General features: G+C 39.6%; 1 protein-coding gene across 2 annotated transcripts in view; it reads right to left on the bottom strand.

The window, feature by feature from the left end:
- Positions 1–3826: 3826 nt before the first annotated feature.
- The window catches only part of EPHA4 (EPH receptor A4), a 190617-nt gene continuing 167812 nt past the window's right edge, over positions 3827–26631 (bottom strand). Inside the window, exons 14-18 of one of the 2 annotated variants that reach the window (XM_089509243.1) lie at positions 19557–19706; positions 16299–16492; positions 11700–11855; positions 10385–11261; positions 3827–5763 (exon numbers count right to left, since the gene is read on the bottom strand). In XM_089509243.1, coding sequence (XP_089365369.1) covers positions 11147–11261; positions 11700–11855; positions 16299–16492; positions 19557–19706 — 615 coding nt within the window. In that variant the 3' untranslated portion in view covers positions 3827–5763; positions 10385–11146. Of the gene's footprint in view, positions 5764–10384; positions 11262–11668; positions 11856–16298; positions 16493–19556; positions 19707–26631 lie in introns of those variants that run through there. The other variant, XM_089509244.1, reaches the window with a different exon arrangement.

Raw genomic sequence — 26631 nt, 5'->3', positions numbered from 1 at the left:
ACAAACCCCAGGATTCTATAGGATATAGCCATTATTAGGGTTGCCATATCCCGCTGGTGGGCGGGATTTTCCCGGTTGTGGGCGGGGCCGCACAGTCCCGCCCCGGTTTGGCCCGATTTTGCCCGCCCCCGGACTGAGGGGATTATTCCCTCCCCACCTTAGCCCCGCCCCCGTCGCCATAGCAGCGAGGGCGGGGCCCAGGCCGGGAGGGCAAGCCTCCCTGGGAGGAGTATTCCCTCCCCGCCTTAGCCCAGTCCCCATTGCCACAGCAGCGAGGGCAGGGCGAAGGCCGGGAGGGCAAGCCTCCCTGGGAGGAGTATTCCCTCCCCGCCTTAGCCCCGTCCCCATTGCCACAGCAGCGAGGGCAGGGCGAAGGCCGGGAGGGCAAGCCTCCCTGGGAGGAGTATTCCCTCCCCGCCTTAGCCCCGTCCCCATTGCCACAGCAGCGAGGGCAGGGCGAAGGCCGGGAGGGCAAGCCTCCCTGGGAGGAGTATTCCCTCCCCGCCTTAGCCCCGCCCCCGTCGCCACAGCAGCGAGGGCGGGGCCCAGGTCCGGGACTCCTATTCAAATGCAGGGCACAAAAAAATTGTGTCCTACATTTGAAAATTTTGTCCTACATTTGTCCCGTTTTGGAGGTCCGGACCTATGGCAACCCTAGCCATTATTGAAATCATAATGCTAGAACTGAATAGTGTGCAGGGGACTGTGATATAGTGCATGCTACCTGGATAAAATCACATGTGTCTATACCCTACCCTGAGCTCTTTTGAACTGGGGCAGGTTATATTTTAATGAACAAGCAAATATTCCTCCTGCACACTACAGTTCTAGTGAAAATTACTTTCCTAAGCTATTAGCACCTGAAAGCAAGCATGAATGAAACCACTGGCATCAATGGAAGCATCCCTGTCATATCAAAAGCTTGGAAAACTTAATTATTTGGATTACAACTGCCAACTCCACAGCCATGTAGTCCAGGGGTAGGCAACCTACGGGCCGCGGGCCGGATCCGGCCCGGCGAGACCTTGGGACCAGCCCCAGCCCGGTCCTGCCGCCGATTGCCACCGGGGCCTTTGGCCTCTCGTGCCGGGGGGGGGGGGGGGGCAATTGTCTATAGAAGCCTCAGAAACATGCATTTATATTAACATTTTTTAAAAAAACCAGCCAATTTTTTCGCGTGTCCTCCATTTTTTTAAAAAAGTGTCCTCCATTTGAAAATTTTTTTTATTTATTTATTTATTTATATTTATTAATTTATTTATAAATTATTTATTTATTTATTTATTTATTTAAAAAATATTTAATTATTTATTTTTTGGGTTCGGCCCCCCAGTTGTCTGAGGAACAGCAACCCGGACCCCGACTCAAAAAGGTTGCCTACCCCTGATGTAGTCCAATGAGTTACTTATCAAAACTCTATCTTAGGCCAACCATATAGGGGAGGAAATGTTTATCTGAGTTGAATTGTTGGAGGTAACTTGAACATCATGCTCTGCATCTTGCTTGCTTCTCTACATGGAGAGATACATCAACTTTTATTTTTTAAAAGAACATTGATCACTTTCAAGCATTTAAAAGAACAGTATATGGCTTGGGCCTCACAATTATTCACAATACCTGTCTGTCTGTCTGGAGATAAATCATTATCAGTACTAGAAGTACTAATTTTATTTCTCATGTTTTTGTCAGGGATCTTTCTAGATTTCTTCCTTTCTTCTGAGTTTCAGGTTATCACCTCTTCAGTTTTCTTAATATCCTATCTACCAGATTAATTTTATTATTTAAAAATTCCACCTCCATATTTTGTACCGTCACTAACTACAGGAAAAGATATTCCACCTCAACATTAGGAAGAAGTTCCTGACAGTAAGAGCTGTTCATCAGCAGAACACGCTCCCTCAGTGTGGTGGAGTTTCCTTCTTTGGAGGTTTTTAAGCAGAAGCTGGATGTCCATCTGTTGGGGGTGCTTTGATTGTGTATTCCTCCATGGCAGGGGGTTGGACATGATGCCCCTTGAGGTTTCTTCCAGTTTTATGATTCTACGTTACATGCTCCACATACTGCTTTCAGTTATACTGATGTAGCATAGGGCCTGCTTCAGTGAGTCAGCTGAGAAACCAAGAACTTCATCGCATGGACCACTTCCAGAATGGAACAGAAGGGACCAAGAATGAGTGAGGGACTAGTGGGGGACACATTTTATCGTGCACACAAGTCCCTCACTCATTCTGTTCCATTCCCTATCCGTTCCCCATCTGTTCCAGAGGAGGAGATTTTTGAGAACTGTTTTGGAATGGACTGGGGATGGAAGAGCAGGGAACGGAATGAGTGAGGGACTTATGTACAGTAAAATGAGTCCCTGACTTGTTCCGTTCCCTTCCTGGCTCCTTTGGGACCATCCTTGTCACATCCCAGGAGACCTGTGTGATAAAGTTCCAACTGTCACCTTGTGATTGACATTCTGTTTGAATGTAGGAGAGAGGGGGAAAAACAAACAAACAAACAAACAAAAAACAAGAGAGTAAATTGTGATGTCACTTACTTTGCTTTCATATGAAACAGATAGGATGATCAGCCTGCTGGTTGTTTTGCAACTTGAAGAACAGAACAGTCGAATGCATGGGTGGTTCTGAATACTTGTCGCATGCAGCCTTCTTATCATCTTTGTGACATCCCCCAATTCCTTCCAAGCCTTTTTTAAAATTTAGTTTCCTGCTTGGTTCAATGAATTTCTTAGCTTGCTGCCAAAATTTGGTGGTTGCTTTACTGCTGAAATTCATCAGATTGCCATTGATGTGGAGTACTTGTAGCCTACAACCATGTCCCACAAGGGATAGGAAGGAATAGGCCTTTGGTCCTGCTTAAAGGTGCCTATCACAGTTGTTCAACAACAACAAAATACAGTGAAGTTGAGAAAGAACATTCAAACCTGGCTTCATTTATTATGTGCAAATTAGTTCTTTCACATGGAAGAATTCAGCTTTGCTATCTTCCACTTGCAATCTAAAGTGGTATGGTCCGTTAACAGGTTTATTATTTCACCTGCTGTTTTGTTTGTTTGTTTGTTGTTTTAATTTTCCAGTCATCCAAATATATTCTAGAAGAAAAAAAGGGTGATTTTGAACTGAGAGTAATGAAATGCAAACTAACTACAGGTAATATCATAAATCATATTTGAGATTTGTACAGCAACTACTTTATTATTTTCAAATGCAAACTTCTGCATTTAGTTTGCTATTTTACAATTTTACAAACTAGGTATAAAAGACCATAAATAAATGACATAAGTTACGTGTACCTACGATTGATGGAGAGGGGAAAATTACAAATTAAAACAAAATAGAAAATCTATTATTTCTAATCGAGAGATCATTCAGTTCTGCAAACCAAGCAATGCGCTGTTAAGATTCCCCCCCCCCCCCCCAGTATGGACTAAATTACCATATGCCTCATACATTCTAACTTCAACCATAGTCCTTGCATATTCCAACATACTTGTAGTGATACACAAAAATAAATGCACTCTTCTTCTTCTTTTTTTAAATCTGTCTAATTATTAGTCAGGATGCTTTCTTTCTGGTTATGAAAATGTCATGTAAAAGAAAAATACTGCTTTGAAGACCTGTTTACTGGCAAGAGCCAGCTATTTTCATTTTATACATATACATATATATATATATATTTATTTAATACATAGATCCATCACAAAGTTAATACAGCAAGAAACCTGGACAAACATCAACCAGTGAGGTTGTGAGTAGAACAATTTCCTAATGTACAGAGGTTTGCTGTGTTAAAAATGTTCTGCTGATGTCTCTTCTGTGACCGGGGGGGGGGGGGGCAGTTCTCAAATAGTCTCTGGGTGTTTTTCGGCAGGGGGAGGGGGTAGTATATGTTCATGTTTTTTTTCTTTTGCCTAAGTCATGTTTAGTACATTGGCTGCAACTGGAATAAGCCTCGTTTGCAGTACATAGTATACACCCTCTGGCTCCTTGACAGCAATGCCATCACAACCACTTGAGCCAAGTAATATTGAACTTGAATTTTGTGTTCAGCAGACCAACAAAAATAATCTAAAAACAGAAAAAGAAAAGGATGGGGGGAAGAAGAAGCAAGAATGGAAACTAACTCCTGAGCAATTTTAGATTTATAGTCAAAGCCAAACATTTTTAATGCAATATTTACACATTCCTTGAGGTTTTTGCCCCCAAGGCATGTTGGTTTGACTGTCCTGTTTGAGCTTGCTGTGCTGCATTGTATCTCAGTAGGGAAGAGTCTTCTGCAACCAGAAAGCAGGTCGAGTACATCAACCGCTAACCTCAAAATAAAGAATGGCATCTCCATTCCCTAGACTCCCGCATTCAGCTTGGTTCTACGCAGAGTACACAGAAAATTAACGGTGAACTCTCCAGACTCAGCAAACTCTGCTACATAGCACAAGTTAAGTCATTACTTTAACAAATCTTATTGTAGCCTTGGATAGTAATTTATCCATGCTAAGAACACCAGGTGTTTTTACAAACTTCTTGCTAATCTTCATCTATTTATTAACTTCAATGAAGAAGTAAAGCATTTGCTCACCAGTCAATTTATGGGCCCAAAGTCCTTGCAGATAGGCCACTGAATAATTTACTTCTGGGAATGTATAAGGATTGTATATTTCTGTTTGTGTTCAACAAATCTTTCAAAACTTTCTTTTCAAGAGGGAGGGGGGAAAGGCTGTTTATATCAGTTCAGTCCAAAACAACCTGATGATGCATAAGACTTCATCTCACCTACTTTCCCTTAATGTACCACTGCTTCAATAATGAACAGGCTGTGGCAAGACTAATGGTTATCTATGTTGTTCTTTATCACCATTATGGAACTCACTATGGATCACTCCACTATGGATCACTCCAACTAAAGTGAAAGTGTCCCCACTCTAGGCTGGAGAACTATTTATTAAGGTTAGTGTGGCAGCTGTGTAATACAAGAATAGATACAGAACCATAACATTCAGGAGTGTGTGTGCGTGTGTGTTTTCTTGCTACTGTTGCATAGCTCACCCACTGGCCTAGTAACTCAACAGCTCAGTGAGAAACTGTCAAGTTATCTTGAAATGCAAACTGCATGTTTACAGGTGGCTCTGCACAACAGGCAACATAAAAACACACACACATACATGCATGCACACATACATACACCCCCTCCCCCAGGCAATACACATACTCACACATTCCTGGAAGAGATAATAAGTTATTTTCCATTCTATTAAAAATATTGACATTATCATAATGGCACATTTCACTGTCAAATGTAGTCTTAGCTTCTGTGAACTGGGTTCTGTGCTATGGCACCTAACCCTGTCATTCTTCTGAATTGTAGGGTTCTGCTACTTAACTCTCATACAGATGCATCAGTGACATGCAAAAGCAAAACAAACATCCCCCCAAAATATTTTTTTAATAAATGGAGTGAGAAAAAAGAAGGCTGTAGGGCTTTCATACAGTACATTCCTTAGGTGGCAATGAAAGAACCATATCTGAGCCTTAGTGTCTTTTGTTTTTGTTACCAACAACAATAAAAAAAACTTTCCAATAGAAGAAGAAAGCAATAGAGACACTCTTCAAGTTATGCTGTTTATAAACAGTCCATCTTCTCTACAGTCAGTGCTCAACAGAACTGGGAGACGAGACAGTTTTTGCCACTGGTCTGTTATCCTCCAAGATCACAGTGGGCACCAGGAAGGGCTGAGTCTAAGAGAGCAGGATCCATTTTTCCCTATCAAAAACAAAGAAACAGTACATCAGACCAACAGGAATACCTTTGACTTTAATCACCAAAAAAGTCTAGTCTTTCTGATGTAGGTATCAAGATGTATATACTTGCTTGAAACTCAATCCAGATTCGAATATATCCACAAGTGTAAGCATGTGAATGTTGGAACACTTGGAACTTTAGATAACATTTTCATTATTTAACTGAAGGAAAACGTATAGCATAATGGCTCAATGTTGCTTTTGGAGCATGATACTTTAGGAGAGATTCTGTGTTAATTTCCAAGACAGTCACTGAAGGCTTATCCATGCAGGAAAAATGTCCCTGGAAATACTGAGACGTTCTAGTTCTTTTTGTTTTGCTTTTACCTGCATACTGATGGCTTTGCATCTAAACTCTTTCTTGAAATATCCCGCACTCCTCCTCCTTGTGGTTTTTCTCCTTCTTCTCCTACTGATCTAGTTTCAGAAATTGCCTTTCACCAGTTTCCACTAAGACTCTTTTAATTATTATTCAGAAGTTATAGTCAAAGTGTTAAAGTGCTTTAGCAATATCACACTAGTAAAGCATTAGGATAATTTATTATTATTATTATTATTATTATTGCTATCATTCCTCTTTCCCTCAGTTGAGCTATGTTGACTCTATTGTCCTGGGAACAGTTGCTATGTTTCTTGGTGGTGGCCATTTTAGCTAGCTTTGGGATAACAGAAACACAGTGCCATGGAGAGGTAGATTTCATTTCAGGAATACTGGTTTAATTTAAACTGACTTGGAGATTGGAAATCAAAAATAAGTTCTTGTAAGTGCCGGGAATTCCCTGGGAATACTTTAGAATGGGGAAAATGTCATGTAGATCTCCAAAATAATAATATTAAAATATTTGGAAAGGACAGGATCAAAACCATGGACCTTCTGTTTTTTTCCCAGTCCATCCGGAAGGACTTTGAGATAATTTCTTTCATTGGTACTTCCGATATTTTAGACTTCTGCTCCTCAAATCTCTGACATTGACCATGCTAGTTGGCGTTTCTGGGAAATTTAGTTCTTATTAGCACTAAAGATCACAAGAATCTTTCCTGACATACTTGGATGCTACTAGCAGTCAAAGTGGACAATATCAGGACAGACTGACAAATGGTCTATTTAACTCCATTTAAGGCACTTTCCTATGGATACGAAGTTCTATTCAGGAGACCTTTGCTAAATAGATGCAATCTGCAGATGGCAGGGTGATGTACTTTCGCAACTGAGTAATTTTATTTACAACTCAGCTGCCCTGACGAATTATACATCAAAAGAAATGTCTATCCATATGAATGGAGGCTAATGGTCTCTGTGTGGTGTGGAATTCAATAGGCAAGGTAGTATGCATAACACTGGCCTGGTCCAGAGATCTGGGAACTCAGAAATGTGAACCTGTTGCTGTGTTTCAGAGTTCACAAATTCTTCTGCATTAAGATGGCTGGTAGGATAGCATACTGGTGTCCTCCATTTTGACAATCTGTTTTGTAGAACAAAAAGCAAGTATGGACATCTACAAGTACTACTACACCTCTGGTCAGAAATAGGCACATCTGATTAATGACAGCAGCAGACTGGTACACTGGAAAACACTGGGGGAAATTTTGATAACTTCAGCACACATGGCAAGCATTCTCTAATTATTTATGGATTCAGCTAACACAATCATGATTCAAAATAGAGATGTGCATATTTTGCATATACTGTAAATGAAGCAGATGAAAATTAAATTCTAAAATTCTCTGCATTTGTTGGCCCAACTGGGATAAAAAAGGAGGAATACCCAAGGGTCAGATCTTCAGTCCCTACATTAAAATCAGCCTGAAAGTGAGCATCCACTTTCAATTAGACCATATAAGGAACAGATAAAGTTCCTTAACCTTTACCTTCCATGCTGTTTTCCTGGGTGAACATTTCTTCTTAACTCCTCATTGTAACCTTCTTTTTCAAAGGGCAAATAGCTGTTTAGGGGACTAATGTTCATCAGGCAAATAGCAGGAAGGACATAAAGGGTTAAACCTCTACCTCTCCCAGTCTAGTCCTATTCGGAATTTGCATGTGAAAGTTGCTTTGTAAAAAAAGTTTTGAATCTGATTATGGATCATCTTGTTTGTCATTCAGAAACTAATGGGATTTCAGTCATAAATAAGCATCTTAATTTTGTTAAAGTGAATTTAGAACACTAATGTCTTCAGCAAAGTGGCATTAAAATATGATCGTTAAGGCACCTTTAAAAAGGCACCCACCAACCAAACAGAAAAGCTTTTATGTGTAATTCTGCAAAAAGGTTTTGCTAAGCTGTCAGAATCTGACAGGATCCAAAGTTAGCATCTCCTGTTCCCAGCAGCTTGCTTTCAGAATCAAGTTCACAGGGGAAGCTTGTGGTTAAAATCAGTAAGTTGTTGTTACAAGTGACAAAAAATGATGAGAGTGACATTGGGAATATGGCAGGTTTGACTTGCTCAGTTCACTCAGTGTTCCTGGCTTCCAAATAAATGCGGTGATTTCTAACAAATCAGACTCAAGTGTCATTTTCTTTTTGTGCTGAAGCTGCTGTCACAAACAGAACTAGAGAAACTTGGGTCAGAGGGTGGTGGTGGGGGAATCAAAGCTGAAGACCTAATAGATGATGTTGCTGTCCTCCAAATAATAAGCACAGTTGAAATGGTTCTAACAGGTGGCATCACCTCATGACAGTTCTATTCTTTGCACAGCTTTTCTGGCATGCTGCTCTGGTTACAAAAGTAGCTCAGATTTTGGATCTAAGGATGAAAGTTTTATGGCCATTTACTTGGGAGTAAGCCCCAATTAATTCAGTGGAACCTTTAGGTAAACATGGGTAGAATTGTGTAGCCTACAATTTTTAATTGGCAGAACAGAACAAAAAAGGGGTTATAATAGCACCTGAAACATTTCTCTGTTTATCAGCATTCTTCATTTTATTTGTTCAACATAGATGAGGAACATACGGTCCAAAGTAGTAGGTGATTAAAAAACAAAAGGAGAAGAAAAAAAGCATCCAATCAATATAAACAGCTGGATGTAGAAAATCTTGGCAACTGAGACTGGAACATGCAGCACTTCTCCAACTCTGAGTGGTATTTAGAAGAGAAATCATAATAAAGGGATCACATTCATTTACCAGAGCCATATGTATATAAAAATGGGTGGTTCATGTCTCGCATTAGATTATTGGTTGTCTCAGTATTGAGAATCCTAGGACAGATAACATATCACACTGGTCCTGTAACTATGTAGCAAGAGGATTCAAGCAGAGGATTGTTTGAAACTGATCTACCAAACAATCCTCATCTTGCCAAGGATATTTTGTGGTACTCATGAGTTAAGAGCAGTTTGCGGGCACAGGGTTGGAAGTACATATAGCTGATGTTAAATGTGAGAAAGTCCCCAAATCATAGGAGAGTACAGGTACTGACAGTATAGGCATGACACAGCTGAGCATTAGACTATGATTCTGGAGACAAGGGTTTGAATCTCTGCTCGGACATAGAAACCCACTGGGTGATTTTAAGCAAGTCACATATTCTCAGCCTCAGAAAACTCTGTGATAGGTTCACCTCAGAGTCACCATAAATCAGAAAAAAACTTGAAGGCACCACTACCACCACCACAAGAACAGGTACTGACAAGTTTTTAGTTTAGGAAACTAGTACAGTGGGCCCCTTGGTATCCGTTGGGGTTTGGTTCCAGGACATCCCATGGATGCCAAAATCTGTGGATGTTCAAGTCCCATTAAATACAGTGGGAGAGTAAAATTGTATTCTTTATATACAATGGCAAAATCAATGTTTACTTTTTGAAAGGTATATATTTTAAAAAATACTATCATACCATGAATGCTTGAATCAGTAGATAAAAAAATCTGTGGATATGGAGGGCTGACTGTACAGATTTTTTCCACAGAATATTGGTAATCATCTGTCTATGTCAACACCTGACATCCCTGTTGCTAGCTGCTGTCTGTACACAGTTCAAGGCATGTAAGTCTGAACAATGCACTGTGCATATCACAAAAGGGAACCTAAATTTCATGAGCTCATACCACTACAAAGTGGGTTTATTAGGAATCCTCGCACCAGAGATTGGGCGAACCAGTGCAAACTGAGGCCAACTGGTGGAGTGTAAATCTCTAGCAGTGAACCTATACCAATGTTCAAGGGGAAACAGCTCCCTCTTCTTTCCTAGTTATACAAGGGCAGCCTGCTTGTATTTAGGTGCACCCTCATAGCCAATGCTATGTATTTAGGCGCATCTTTATAGCCAATAAAGGGCTAAGCTGCATGCCTGGAAGCCTTTAGGGGCCCCTTGAGCATCCAGGACAGAGATGTTGCACAAGGAGGTACTGGATACCTCCATGCACAGCATCATTAGAAGTGGCTACACAATTATAAGCCAAGAAGAGGATTCTGGCTTTGATCTCACATCATGCATTAAAGAAAATATTTAGGATAATTGTCTCATAATAAAATGAAAACAAAACTGTACTTTCCTAGCTATACTCCATACATGCATTCTGTTTTACTACCAATATGGAAACAAAACCTGAAGAACACAATGAAGAAGCCATACTTCCACTGACCTTTTCAGTGTTGAACCATCTGTTGTCTATTGGAAGGGCAAAAGGATGGACATCTGGAAGATCCTTAGTCAATAATAGCTGACTAGTTGTTTTCAAAAAGGGTGGCATTGTGAGTCAGGATTCCACAAAAGCAACCACAATTCCCTCTTTCAAAAAAACAATAATCCTGTAATCCACAAAGGCTGCAATCTGCCTCCATTTGCAAATAAACAGATCTTCGATTCAGTGACACTGATCAGCCAAAGGAAACACTCCCTCAAGTTTTCAGCAAGGTACCATTGATCCTTAGAGTATGCCAATATTTCCTGGTACAGAAGATTCTTCATTCCAATACAAAATGCACAACTGTGGTTTATTCCACAGATCAAACACAATGACTGTAATCCCAATGGCTGCTGGCAGAACAACAGTGCTCTCCTTCCTTTAAGCACAGTATGTGGCAGCAAACACAGCATAAGAACTTGTATGTGATGTTATATAGATACAGGTATATTACATAATGTTGATCCAGACAGAAGTATATTCCAAGAAACAATTTGTTCCAGGCCTGTTCTCAAATGACGGGTTGTCATTTCTGTAGGTCATCTCCACGCAACACTCTCAGCAATCTTTATATATCAATTAATGCTGCAAATCACTTTTTATTATTAATATTATTATTTCAAACGGCGAGGAGAAGAAGTAAAAAAGTGCAGTTCTTCAATTAAAGTGCATGGATGAGGTAAACTAATTTCAAGAGTTCAGAGTTTATTGAGTACTGGCTCAAACCGGAACCATTCTGCCATGCATTTGCTGCATTTGGGTCCTCATTGCCTGGACGCTGCTCAGAATCTTATTCTGGTGTGCAATGGCAGTAATTCCAATTCTCAACAGGTCACTGGATTAAACAGAAAGGAGGAAGCTGAATAGTGAGAACTTTATGCCAGAGGTGGATATAGTAAAATACATTACAGACAAGAACACACACACAAATAAAATAATGCAAAGCAAGGTGAATGAACAGAAATGTGTAATTAAAAATCTGAAGACACCGTGAAAAGTATTTTGACATTATGTTATCTAGCCTCATATGGGTTTGCGACCCTGCAGATGTTGTTGAACTGCAGCTTCTATCATCCCTCTCAACTAGTTATACTGGCTAGGGCTGAGTGAAGTTACAATCTATAAATGCCTAGAGGACCACATTTTGTCCATGCCTGTTTTAGACTAAAAGCATTCAAGTACTCTGATGAGTGTAATGATTTGCAGCACAAAGCAAAAGAGGCCGATTAAATCCAGATTTACCAGTTTTTTTGTTATACCGTTGAGTACTTACTCCTGGTTCATATGCACTACAGCCTCTAGGGTAGTATAGCTAGCAGCTGTGAAGTTATCCTTGTATCGCTCCATCTTAATAGCTTGGAGCCAATCTCCAACAGAAACTACAGCAGAGAATTCAGGAGAACTTGGATCCAACAAAGCAGTATTAGGCCTAAGAACATAAAATAACAGATTAAAAATATTGGCTGACTAAGTAGTAGTAATAGTAGTCTTTAGATTACACAATCATGTGTACTCAGTATAGATGAGAAAGACACAGGATCCTTGAAATGTTGGGAAACTAAGTCTCATAAGGTACTAAATGCAAGAATTTTTCTTATACAGGGCCAAAAATTCCAGAATGTCTGAGGACTAAATTTGCAAAGTCTGAAAGAGCACAGAAGTATTCACTATCTGCTGAAAAAATAATGTAGCTACTACAGTTATAATTCCAAGATTGTATATTTAAACAACTGTCACACAGTCTTTAATATTTGTGGCACCCCTGCATTGTCATACTACTGTCTTAAGAATTTATGTACAGACACACACTGAGATCTTGCGTCACAGTAATATTCAGGAAGGTGTAACAAATGTATTACCATTGCTCACCCTTGATCTGACCTCTTCATACTTGCATTAACAGCCAGCAGCTGCATCAAGCAATGGAGGTCTAATTTGTTGGGGATCAGGGTGCAGCAGGATGATGCTTCCTGCCCCTCCTGCCATAAATATGTGTTGAAACAAGGAATTGTGCTAGGGTCCTGCTTTTGATGGTTTCACTGCAGATCACTGGTAAGAGGGGTCTGGAGATATCACCCTTTTGCACCCTGATCATCATCAGAAAAGACCTCCATTGCTCTATGTGGCTGCTAACTGTTAAGGTAAGTTGGAGGTATTTATGATCATAGCAATAATGTCATGATCATGAATATGGAGCAGTTACTGAGCCATAACTCTGGTTACCAATCTGTGTCTGCAATGTAAGATGTCAGCCCATACCTTGGCTTCAGGCTGTTAAACAATTCTAGGGTAAATTCACATTCTCACAATTTTTCTCCACATAGGTCAATCCAACTGTCCCCAGTGACACATTTGTAAGGAGACATTAATATGTGACCAGGGTCCTCATGGATATTCAAACACAATACTCCTTGCCAGAGATTTTTTTTTAAAAAGTGCTGTCATATTTGCATATACTGCTGTGACTTTTTTTTGCTTTTGGAAGGCCTAACTTACAGGAGAAAAATTAAGTGCTTCATGGAGAAAGACAGAACTCAGGTTGTGTTGAGGAAGATTGTGACTATGTATAAATCTTAGGAGAAACTGTCTAAACTGGAATTAGGTTAGAAGTACCTAATACCACAATTTGTCTATGATGATTAATGGCCAGAAAAGAAAGATAGCTTAAGGGTTTATCACACTGGGGCTGATTTCGGCATTAAAGAGAAATTACAGTGCATTTAAAGCATCCCACAAATGATGCAGAAATAGTGAGTAATTGTGTGAATGATTATCACAGGCAAATGTGCAAATAAAGTGAAAACGGAAATGCACTGGCATTGAAATACTGAAATTAAAAAGATATGCATTAATGCTTCTTTGTGACCACTTTAATGGCGGATTTTGTGTGACGTTGTGTGAAATCATTATGGTGTAATTACGTGATTTTTCTGGGATATTCATGGGGAAAACTTAGAAGTGATCTGATGCAAATAGTGCAGGATAATACACAATTAACCATCTCCAGAAAGTGTCTTTTCAATCTTGGTTGTATAACTGTACTATTTGATTCCCCTTGAATTTTACAGAGGGAACTCTGTTTCATCCAAAGCACCTAAAGGTCCTAATAGGAAGAAGACAGAAACATCTTACCCCTGTGCTCATGCTATCTATTGGGGAAGGGGGAATCCAATTCAATTCAACACAATAAGAAAAGCAACAAAAACAACATAATAAAAATTGTGAAACTGTGTTCTCATACATATAGGATGATGAAAATACAAACATCAGCCAGACATTTTACTGGGCTAGACTGCGAGCAAGCTAAATGCTGGCATACAAAAACAGGGACATCTGTGAATGAATCAACTTTAACCAATCATTTCTTGACCAACATGTGTACCAGGAGAGAAAGGTAGGCCTTGCCATTGGGCCTCCCTAAAGGAACTGAACCCTTCCCACAAGGCATTTGACTCCATCCTGGCCTCCGAGGGGGAGAGAGGGTGGGCCAATGCCATCAGGGCTATCCTTAAGATACAGAGCCCTCCATCTGTCCATCTGCCTTGGTCCAGGCCTCAGAGGGAGAGAAGAATGCTGGACCTGATCCTCTCCCCCCCCCCCCCCCCACCATTCCATTCTCCTTTTGTGTCGTGTCTTCTTAGAGTGTAAGCCTGAAGGCAGGGAACCGTCTAATTAAAAGATTTTATGTACAGTGCTGTGTAAATTTACAGCGCTATATAAATAAAGCTTAATAATAATAATAATAATGGACTAGCATGGAATAATTGTGACTTTGATCTCTGTTTTTGGAATATATGTTTCAGTTTCACAATACTGATACTGTGGCTTATTTTTATTTTCTTTTTTAAAAAGAATGTGCAGAGCATATATTAATACAATTGCTTATTGTTTAACATGCTTGCCATACTGCTCTGGTTTTCAGTAGGCCACCACTAAGTTCCTATCATCTATCATCATTTTCCTCTTTTTTTAAAAAAAATACTACTGTTTTCAATTATTTAAAATACACAGGATCAAAGACTGGGTGTATTAAAAACTACTTCTAAGTTATTGTCCAAGGTTATTCTCATCTAGAATGAATGCTGCTTCTCATTCTTTGTGGTCACCACACCCCTTTCTATAGCTGATATATTTAGCATGCATCAAAGGGAAAGCTATGTCTAATCATAAAAGGCCATTCTGTTTTGTGGTATTCATTGAACAGAGGCACACGTAAGCACAAACACATCTTTTGATTTGCAAGTTATGCCTGTATAAATGGTACTTGTGTCACCTGGAGAAAATCCACAGCAATATCAGATACTACATTGCCCTAGTAACCAAAGACGGGCAAAAATCTACACTAAACTTAACTAAAACCGAATACTATTGGGGAGACTACACAGTTGGCATGATGCAGTCCCCCCCCCCCCCCAGAAAAAAACAACTGAGCATGGGCAGGTGGGTACACTTGCTGTGATACACATGCAATGAAAATGAATTGAAAGAATAGGATGACTGCAGTCTCAGAGGGTTAATAACCTGCCTATGGTGATGTGAACGTTAAATTGGATTTTTGGCACTGGCAGTTGGTGGTTCCCACATGAGTGGAGCAGTACATCTGCTTTGGATTTTTAGTCTGAACTTGAAAGGAACTATCCCATAGTCTGCAACTTGGAGGGTGGTGGATAAGATCCAGCATCTTGGATAGCTATTTTACATTCTGGACTAAAACCTGAAGCAGATTAACTACTCCACTGACCTGGAAGCCATTGGCCACTATGAATTTTCAGCAGCTGAATTTGGTACTCTCTAGTTTTGTTCATGTTATGTCACTGAGCAAATGTGTAATAGTAGTTTCCCTCATAAATGTGCCTTTTATAGCATATTTTCTTCTTCCTTTATATCTTGTCTTTGGTTAACAAAATCAATTTGTTCCTGAAAACCCATGACTGATTATGAATCTCAGGAAAACTTCCTCTGATTTAGTAGGAACAACATACATACAGTGCCTGCTTGCTTCCATTCCTGTTCATCTATCCATTTGTTTCATTTATTGAACTGCTCTATTAACTTGTAAGCTGAAATTCCAGCATAATAGTCTAGAAACAACTTCATGAATAGCCTCATTAGTAACTAAAGGTAGTACATGAAACCTAAAAAACTTTATTCCCAAACCTCTTATATTTGCTATGGGCTGCATTCTGGGAAGCCACCACTTTGGTTGCCCCTACCCCCCCCCCCCCCACTTTCCCAAAAGCTATCTATCTATCTATCTATTGATGTGATTGTGGCAACACTAAGCTGAACCTCTCATGGGATCTTTTTGGCAAGATTTGTTCAGAGGGCGGATTTACTTTTGCATTCCTCTGAGGCTAAGATGTTGGCTTGCCCATGGTCACTCAGTGAGTTTCTATGGCTGAGTGGGGATTTGAACCCTCGTCTCCAGATTCATATTTCAATGCTCAAATCATTACACCACACTGGTTCCCTTGAAAAAGTCATCATTATTCACAGAAAGAATTCTCATCACCAAAGCTTTCCCAAATCCAGTGCCCTCCAGAAGTCTTAGACTCCATCTCTCATCATCCCCAGACAGGAGCAGGCTGGGAGAGAGCTGGATACTTTCCTAGCATTTTGCAGAGCTGCCTATGTTATCAAAATGTTCAGGCCTAGTTAGACAAGGGAATTACTATATTTACTGAAGTATTACTTTTAGAATCCTACAAGAATCTTGCCTGCACGAAGTGGCCTTCTGCTGCATTTTTAAAAAAGTTCTTGCTGGAGCTGTGAAGGAAATTTCAGTTTTAGCACAGAGGCTGAGGTGAGTAACAGCTGCCTGTCACCACCAATATATTCCCTCATCCATCATCATTAGGAAAGCACAGCTGACCTGGAGTTTTCAGAACCTGTCCTCTTCAAGCTGTTGGGGTTGCGGATGAGTTTGTCCAGCATGTTGACAATCTGTCCAAATTTAGGCCTGTCACTCCGCTCCTTCTGCCAGCAGTCCAGCATCAACTGATGGAGTGCGATTGGACAGTCCATTGGGGGTGGCAGCCGATAGCCCTCTTCAATGGCTTTGATAACCTAACAAACAACATTTTCAGAGACCTGAATAATGTAATCAGTGGCATGCATCAAGGTACCCTTGAGTACATCTGGGCAACATAACAATTGCATATTTAACCAGAATTAAAAAAAAACATTTTTATGCAAACGTAAATCACAATTAAGAATTTGCATTATTAAAGGAAAGGCAAACTGGGACATTTTGTATGTACAGATAGTAAATATATGATGAATGCACATTTTAAACTTGGGACTAGAGAAAAAATAATTTTCCTTAGATTTCAGTTCTAAATCTCATGCCCTAAAAAGCATTATGCTGTATTGTATTTTATTATTATCTTGTAAATTGCCATGATCGAAGGAATGGCGGTATATAAATAAATCTCATTCATTCATTCATTCATTCATAATAGACATCTTTAAAATAGTAAATGGAGAAGGACATTCTAAGGATTGAATACGACTAACTTTGCATTATCTCTTGGAAATCTGCAATGCTGCATCATTCATTAAGGTCTTTGTTACTCCATTGTCAGTTGATTATTTTGGATGGAAGTGACATCAGAATTAGATTTCCTGTAGCTGTCAATATATACCATATAAACCCCAGAGGTCAAACTGTATTCATGTTCCCTGTGTAATAGCTCAGCTCTGCTCCTCTAGCCAAAAACACCTGGTCCCGTCATCTCTTTGCCAAATCTGTCTCTCGTGCAAAATGAGAAGGGTAGTTGCCTAGGGCTGTTTTCTACTCATAAAGGCCAGCTGTAAACTGGCCTACCATGTCACTTAAAAGTGTGTGATTATACAACAGTATCTGACATGATCCGAAACCTGCCTGTATAAAAGGCACCATAAATCCTTCCATATGTATGGCTCATTATCACATGCTGCCTTTTTGGCAAACTTACGTCAAATGAGCTCATGCATAATCAAGGCCTGGTTCCTGACAGCTGGGTATACCTAGTTCACAACCCTTCACCCCTTCACAGTTGGCACTAATGGGCACTCCATTGGTAGCCTTTACAGAGAGGAGAAAGATTAATTGGCCACACACATTGATTCACAAAACGATGGAACTGGTTTTACAAGAACAGTGACTGAAACACAGTGGCAAGCGATATGGATTCAGACTTCCATTGCCATTAGGCTTGAAGAATATTGTCTCCAGGGCTACCAGCACTACTCTATTCATGACCAACAAAATTAATAACTTTTCAAATCTTATTTGTATTCTGATTACAAGGAGAAAAGTATATACTCCTCCTCACAGCCACAGTCTTTCTTTATTTATCTGACAATCTGCATGACATGAATTACACAGCATCTCATTTACTTTCACTAGTAAAAGGTGTCATAGCTACATCACTCATCCATTTAATCTGGATATTCTTCTTGCTCTTTTGTGAGAAAGATGGCATAAAGAGCACCAGCAAAGTTACTTCTTCATCATTGAATTCCATTTTGTCCTTAATAAAATCTCATTGTGTTTTTGGAAGTGCCTCCACAGCTTTGTTCTCATATTACCTATCAATTACTTTTGGTTTATTCTGAGCTATAGTACTGGTCATCTGGTCCCACAGTGTCCTATTTTTGTTTTGTTTTATGGCAGAAGTCTACTTCAAGCTTGGGAAAGTCACTTTTTTGGGTTGTTATTCCCAGATTCCCTCAGCTGCTGTGCCACTTTAGTCCAAATAGTTTTTCTCCAAACTCTGTGCCTACTCAGACTATTCCAGCCTGAGATCCTTTAACAGTTAAAGTTTAACTGAAGATGCCAGCAATTGAGCTTGGGACCTTGTGCATGCAAAGCATGTGCTCTGCTGCTGAGCTCCAGGCCCTCCCTGAATATATTCTACATCTGAAGGAAATTAAAATGAAATCCCTTTTCAGCTTCAGTGCTATCCATATGTAAACAATGTTGGAAACTCTTTAGTTCTACAGAAGAAGGTGGGTGAGTCCTTGAAAATTATTCAGCTTGCTACCTCTAACTAAAGTGCTCTGCATATCTCAAGACTGAGGAAGGAAGAAATGTTGTTCTGCTTATAAATCACGGTAAGAATGGTTATATCTCATTTTCACTGGACTGCCTCCCTTTGATTAAATGTTTTGCTGTGCTGTATTTCTCTTTGCTTTCAATACTCTTCAAAAAAAGCAGGAATTTTATTAATTCTGTCTTGGAATGAACTGAAGTAGTCCAGATGGTACAGTTAAAAGGACTTGCATAATTTACAAGGGGTCACTCTCTAAAACTGTTCTTTAATGTCCCCTCAAGGACATATCCTCTATTGTTATTATTGCTCAAACTATTACACCATCACAACAACAATATATATTCCAAATGAAATCCTCTGCAAACTCTTAAATATGAATTTAAATTCATGTTAGAGTTTAAAATACGAATGGGAAAATCAGTTTTGCTGATATAGTCTTAATAGATCTTCAAGTGAGAAACTGACATGGGTTGTACTGACAGACATCTGAATGTCTGAAAAGTTTTAAAAACAAATGTCCCCCCCCCCCCCACCATTTCGTGCTGTTTCTTTTAGCAGAGTTGCAACTTGTTTCTACCCCTGATTGTATACCAAATATGCATGTGCATACACACAAGCATACAGGGAAAAAAACCTGCAACATCAATATTCCAGCCATAAGACCTTTCAGGTTACTTCATTACATTCCTATTTTTTGTTGTTTTTGGGGCCCTGTATCTCCAACCAACACTCAACAATCTATGGCTAACCACCATGCTAAGTCCTTGTTGAGCTTTTTGGGGGGTATTTTTGCCCTGTTAACAAACAAACAAACAAGCTTCATTTATATACCGCTTCATACCACCTAAGCAGTGTCTAAACAGTTTACAACTGTAAGCTAATTTGCCCCCAACAATCTGGGTACTCATTTTAGCGACCTCAGAAGGATGCAAGCCTGAGTCAAGCTTGAGCCCTTTTGCTGGTCTTGAACTCGCAACCTTGTGGTTTTGAGTGAGTGGTTGCAGTACAGGCATTTAACCACTGTGCCACCAGGGCTCCTTAACCACCCCAAAGTTACCAAATATAGTTTTCAAATGAAAGTAAAAGACACTCACGTCTTGATTGGACATATCCCAGTATGGCCTCTCTCCATATGACATCACTTCCCACATTACAATTCCGTAACTCCAGACATCACTAGCAGAGGTAAATTTACGATAGGCAATTGCTTCTGGTGCAGTCCACCTGATGGGAATCTTACCACCCTGCAAGTAAATCAACAATGATATTACACACACATACATACAGCAAACTCTTTAAATATATAAGTCACTGTTGTACATCACGTATCCAAAACAATAAGCACATTGCATGAAAAGATGCCAAAATAGGCAGAATATACCATCGTTCTCCTTTTATGTTGAAAAGGAATTTGGCAGTGGGTACATAGCAGGCAAAGTATCAGCTTTTTCCTTCATTTGTAAACCTTATGTTTGCAGCAAATAATACTGGAAACATGATGCTAAGTATGGATGGTAGCTGGAAGAGTTAGAACCTTGTCATTGGGCCAGATTTTTAACGTTTTTCTGAGGGGGTGGAGAGCCTGTGATACTTCAGATATTGTTGATTTCAACTCCCACCAGATCCAATCAGCATGGCCAATATCAGGGGTGATGGGAATTGTAGCCCAACAACATCTGTAGGCCACAGGCACCCCATCAAAATCTTACATAATTGTTTTGTTTATTCACGTTACATACTTACATAAAATAAACAAGACTATAGAAAGTTACTTCACTTGCATAATTTTTATAGGCTGCTGAATTCTGTTTTCAAATGTATAATTTTGGATATCTTGTCATGGGATGCTTCCCCCCTCCAAAAAAAATGTGCAGACAACAAGCAAGTCTTGTGAGATGCTAGTGATGATGAAGGGAATGCCATTCATCTGTTTTCTTTAGTCACAGTGACACAATCAAGAAATTGTTCAGTGTTTTTCCTCCTGGTTCATAGCCATCCTATTTAAGACTACACAAGTGCAGCTAGAGGTTCATAAAGTGTAGAATATGGATTATTACTGTATACTTAATATTTAGATACTTGCTAGTAATGTAAGGAATTTGCTCATGTAAATTCACTTGTCTGTTGCTGCTGCAGCAACTGAATGTTCAGCTCCTCAAAATGTCATGCTGTCAGCTGTGACCAGGGGCAAATCTGGTAGCATTTTAATTTATTGTGTTTCCCTGCCTTAATCCATGAGGAGAGACAAATAAGAAATATCATCATCATCATCATCTAGTGGGGCAATGAATCTGCTCCATGATTTTGTCCAAAGTTTAAAGTAGTTATCCAAGGTGTTCAATCCAATTCCCTAATGCATTTCTTTAAAGTTCAGATGGAAACAGACAGCAAATTCTCCACCATAAGACACATCAGCTGTCATTGGTTGAGAATGCTTTCATCAAAACAACAGAATTTTGAGGTCTCAACATGTTGTTGTTGTTGTTATGTGCCTTCAAATCAACTTACAGAGGGTTTTTACAAGAATTATTCAGAAGAAATATGCCATTGTCCTTATCTGAGGCTGAATGAGCTTGCCCAAGGTCACCCAGTGGATTTTCATTACTGAGCACAGGTTCAACCCCTGGTCTCTCAGCATGTTAGTCCAGCACTCAAACTACAATATCATACTGGTTCTCTTGCTCTGGCTCTAACTGGTCAACCACTTGGCTCTCAGCACCTACCTTCAAGTGTACTTCAGGAATGAAATACTTTCTTGACTGTAAGGAAAACTTTTGGAAGCTACAGTTTTGCAGTATGCCTGCCCAAAACCTAATCAGACTATTAGTAATTTATTATTGGCACCAAAGCAATATCCTCCTCATCGTTTTTGCTTCCCTGGTATTAAAAATAAAGCTGCCATAGCTTTCTCCATTTCTTTTGTTGTAATGAATTGGTTAGGTATTCCTCTCTTTCTTCACGCTCTCATATGTTCACTATGATTCCAATCTGATATTGCCACAATGATTTGTAGACTTAGTATCAGTCTCTCCAAATGCCATTATCTCCACAACTGACCACTCATGTTGCCTAATTTGGGATTATTTCACACTAACACTTGCCCTTTAAACCAGATGGAACAATATGTATCTATGGAATGTTAATATTTAGTATTGAAAAATATAAAATAAAATCTAGGTCAACTGAGCAAAACTGTATGCATTTATCAAATAACATGTTAACACTGACATAGAAAAATTCGTTTTGGTCCTTGCCTAATTTTATCACAAGCAGAAGGATTAAGTTGTAAATTACAATGCTGTGGGAAGCAGGATATAATGGCATTTCCTGTACTTTCCCAACCAGCAGATTTGGGAGGAAGCCAATGAATCATGAATTGTTAAAAAGTGGAGGGCAGAGGTTTAGAGGGGTCCCAAGAAATTAAGGCCCATTAGCTTAGCTCATGTCTCAGGTAACATTTATTGAAAAAAGAATAAATAAATATACAGAAGAATCACCAAGGCTTCCTCAAAGAAGTCCCATCTCACCAAGTATTTATTTGAAAATGCCAACAAAGATGTAGGTAGTGATAAGTCAATAAGTATTATATATATCAGACTTCCCAAAAGTCTTTGCAAAAAAGCTAAACTTAAGCATCATAAGGTAAGTTGTCTTATGAATCAATAGTTAGTGAAAGAGGAAAAAGAAGGCAGGGGTAAAAGGACAGCTCTCTCTCAATGAAGGAAAGTAAGCTGTGGGCCCCTAAGGATTTATTATGAATCTGGTGGTATTTAGTTTATGTATATATCAGCTAGGCTAAAGGGATTAGCACAAAAACAGAGCAAAGTTTGCAGATGACACCAAATTATTTAGAATGATGAAAATTCAATCTGACAGTAAAGAGTCAAAAAGAGTTCTAGAAAGTCATCCAGAAGATCAGTGTAAGTATAAAACAGTGCACGGTGGTGCAAAAAGCTCCCATGTTTACACATTCTCAAAGGACAGGTCTATCAACACTGATAAGCCATGATGGAGAAGTTCAGGTGCCGGATTCAAAGCCTAGTTACCACCCAACACTTCTGCGGCAGATCATCCAGCTTTCCCACACCTGGTACTTCTCATATGTGTTAGCCTGCAACCCAGTCATCTCATTGATGGACAGGGATGATGGGGGTTGTCACCCAGCATCTAGAAGGTATAATGTGGCACAATGATGCTTTAATTCTCTGCCGGTAGGCAGGCCACTCAGTGTGGGGGGGAAAAAGAAAATTCAAAGCCCTTAAGTAGTTCCTTGATTAATCAGTCTCCTTCAGGTATGGGAATTCTGCAGGCAGGGTGATGTCAGCATTCAGTCTTCTCTTCAAAGAAAACAACTCTTTATAGTGATCATGTGTGTGTGGTGAAACAAGGCAGTTGGGAGGATGGACACTTTATGTTAAAGAAAACTGACCATCTAGGATTGGATTTTGTTTTTTGTATTGCCAAATTTTCCAGAGGCAGGAGGGAGTAGTCCAGGTATGCTCAAACTCGTATGGGACCACATGTCAAATGACGTAGTTCCTGGCCAGTTGGGAAGTGCTGGCCTCAATGGCCTATTTCACAAGTGACATGTTTTTCTCCAGCTGCTTTTTGTGCAACTTACATTTTCTCTAGACTCCCCAAATGTAAAAGAGAGATATTTTACAACTGAACATTGGTAACTAGAACACTGGAGTGCCTTTAACTAGAACACATGGAATGCATCTTCTCCCAATTCCTCTCCAAACCAACCAATCAACTGAACTGTCTGAAATGAAGATGGTGTCCAGTTGCAGCAGCTTCCTTGAGATATGGCCTTTTCACCTAGTACTTGCTTCACAGAAAAGGGTTGTTTGCTTTTATAGTTAGTCCTTCATATACACAGATTCTTTATCCATGGATCCAAGAATCCACAGCTTGAACATATTTCAAAAAGCAAAGTTTGAATTTGCCATTTTATATAAAGGACACCATTTCACCATTGTCATTAATGGGACTTGAGCACTCACAGATTTTGGTATCCACAGGAGTGGGGATGGGGTCCAAACCTCATCAGATACCAAGGGCCCACTATATATGACTTTCCACCGCCCACCCCCCCATATCCTACTTGAAAACTTCCTGGAAGCATTTATGTGGCCACTGTCGAAAACAAGAAATTGTTACCCTCCAGATGGTTTGGACTATATCTCCTCTCCTCTCAGCCACAGCCAATACGTCCAATGGTCAATAGTTGATGCAGTCCAAAAATCTGGAGGGCACTGGGTTGCTGAAGGCAGGACTAGACAGCCATTTTGTCTAATCCCAGGAGGTATTATATGTTTACCTATGTGTATGTGTATATATATTTCACATACATGATGATAAATCTGTATTGACACTTTTTAAAAGAAAAAATTCCTAGCCAACCATCAAACTGTTCATAATGTTGAGAATACAGCTTTGTACTTTGTGTCACTAGCAACTGCAGAAAAACTTGAGAAAGACATGAGCCCACATGCAGATTTCTCACACCCTTGGGATTTTGTGCCTCTGGATGACAGCCAAGGTACAGGATCTTTCATTTACTATAGCAATTAATAAAAGTACATTTTGCCCACAAAAGCCATATGGTTAATTTGGCTTGGGTTTTTTCTTAAAAGAACAATTATGATCCGAATTTCCTTCTGGCTACTAGGTTGTGGAATTCATCCAAATTGTCCTGAATAGTGATACTAAAAAGCGACAATGCACTATGATGCAAATTATAGATATTTGTTGCAGTTCTCTTGGAAGGGAAAACACTTTACTATACTTGTACTCTCCAAATTGAAAGGAAGGCTTTTCAGTGGTTTACCTCCTGCCCTTCTGTTTGAACACAGCTTTCTAGAAATCTGTCTTGGCTCAAAACTACACTGCCCTTGTTAGTGAGAAATTGCAGGGCTGGACAGCATTAAATCCTCACAAGGCAAATTGCCTTCCCCCTCCCACATTTAATGAACTGCATGTTCATTACAGGGAAATGTGTGAATTAAACAGCACAAACTGAGTTTCCCTGACAATCTCTGTACTTGAGAGAACAGATGGAGAATTGCAGGCATTTAAAAGGAAAGCATCTAACAAAAATTACAAATCCACATTAGAAACCTTGTTTCTCCTTTTATCCTGATGTGTGTAAACTTCAAGGGTGTTTGTGATCACCAGGATATTGCTTTACAAGATGCCGTGTTTGCCTCATTAGATTTTACATGCAAATGACTAAAACCTATCTAGCAAAGTCAGACTAATAATGCCTATAAAATTCTATTGTTCTATACTTTTATTCAACAGGCCTAAATACATTCACATATATGAATGTGCACCTGGGATGGATATTGAGGTTAAAGGTTAGTAATTATGCTATAACTTTCTCTCTTCCTACTTTTTGCAATAAATAAAAGTATTTGTTCCTTTAATAATGGGAAATGACAGAAGGTACATCTTATTTGCAACCTGTTGTATCAGGGGTGGATAATTGCCAAGGTGAGGAACATTTGTACTTTTGTACCCACATCACAAGCCACTTTGGTGCTCCCAATACAACTGGACCGATATCATGTCACTGACAGGATCATGGTCCTGCAATGCTTAATTGCCATGCTTGACCATATGTATGACAATGCAGGAAGATAAGGTTTGCTATGATATTGGTGATGTTCAGAAAAGAAAAGATTGTGTATCATGTGCAGCCTGGGATGTGCAGCCTGGGATAATGAGCAGATGTGTGAAAAGGAAGAATGAGCTGCAAATTATCACAGATAGTTCTTGTGAGAAGTTGTATTTTGATATGATGATAGGAGGAGATGAGAGGAAGAGTAAGAACTGGGAAGGCAGTGTGTTTTGAATTGCTGACAAATGGTATAAAGATTTTTGCAATGGGTGAACTGTTTGGATTCTAAGTATAATGTGTAGATAGAAAAACCTTTCCATTCTGACAACAATTATATACTGTGAACTGCTCTGCTTACTAAATAAACCTTTTCTGAATCTATTGCTTGCATCCCTGGAGTGGAGTTAGTGACATTACAGTCATTATAGGTTTTAGGCTGGTTTTCCACCACTTTTCTTGCTTTATTTTAATTTTTAAGGCACTTTTTTAAAGGAACTGCCACGTTTGCTGGTACTTTAGGACAATTTTGCCATTTATAAAAAAAACTTCTGGGGATGGAGGGGCTTTAAGGGGCTTATGGAGCTGTAAAATGGGTCTCTGAGGGGCACACATTCCCACCCCATGTTAGATCTACACATTGCTCTGTGATTAACACGTATGTAAATCTCATTAGTTCAATTGCTTGCTTTAGTTGGGACTGGAATTGAATTTAGGATAATATTAATACATTTCTTGAAGTATTGCTTGGGCACCGCAGGCCCAGGGGTGCCACAGGAAGTAAGCAATTGTGATAAAATGACAGAGACAAACAGGAAGAGACAATAGATAGATAATGAAGGATGAAGGAGAAAGGAGAACAATGGGAAAAGCCAATGGAAGAACATTATGAAAATAAACAGAATTTCTAAATAGGTACTAATCCAAAGGGAAAGGGAGAAGGCAATGCTAGAGAGTTTCCTTACTGATGCTGCAGCTGAAATAGAAGAAACCCTCTGGCTGAACCCAAAGGGTGCTCAATGATGGCACCTTTTCATCCTGGAGAGAAGTGACCATTGGGGTCCCACAGGGCTCTGTCCTGGGCCCAGTGCTATTCAACATCTTTATCAACGATTTGGATGACAGAATTGGGAGTTATCAAATTTGCAGATGACACCAAATTAGGAGGAGTAGCTATTTCCCCAGAGGACTGGATCAAAATTCAAAATGACCTGAACAGACTAGAAAGCTGGGCCAAAGCTAACAAAATGAATTTCAACACAGAGAAATGCAAGGTACTGCACTTAGGGTGGAAAAATGAAATACACAGATATAGGATGGGGGACACCTGGCTGAATGAGACTCCATATGAAAGGGATCTAAGAGTCCAAGTAGACCACAAATTGAACATGAGTCAACTGTGCGATGTGGCAGCTAACAAAGCCAATGTGATATTAGGCTGCATCAATAGAAATATAGTGTCTAGATCAAGGGAAGTAATAGTGCCACTCTATTCTGCTCTGGTCAGGCCTCACTTGGAATATTGTGTCCAGTTCTGGGCACCACAA

The sequence above is a fragment of the Sceloporus occidentalis genome, unplaced genomic scaffold, assembly GCF_023333645.1.
Source record: "Sceloporus occidentalis isolate IW3139 unplaced genomic scaffold, rSceOcc1.0.p SCAF_2, whole genome shotgun sequence".
Taxonomy (NCBI): Eukaryota; Metazoa; Chordata; class Lepidosauria; order Squamata; family Phrynosomatidae; genus Sceloporus; species Sceloporus occidentalis.
This window is presented reverse-complemented; position numbering and strand designations above follow the sequence as displayed.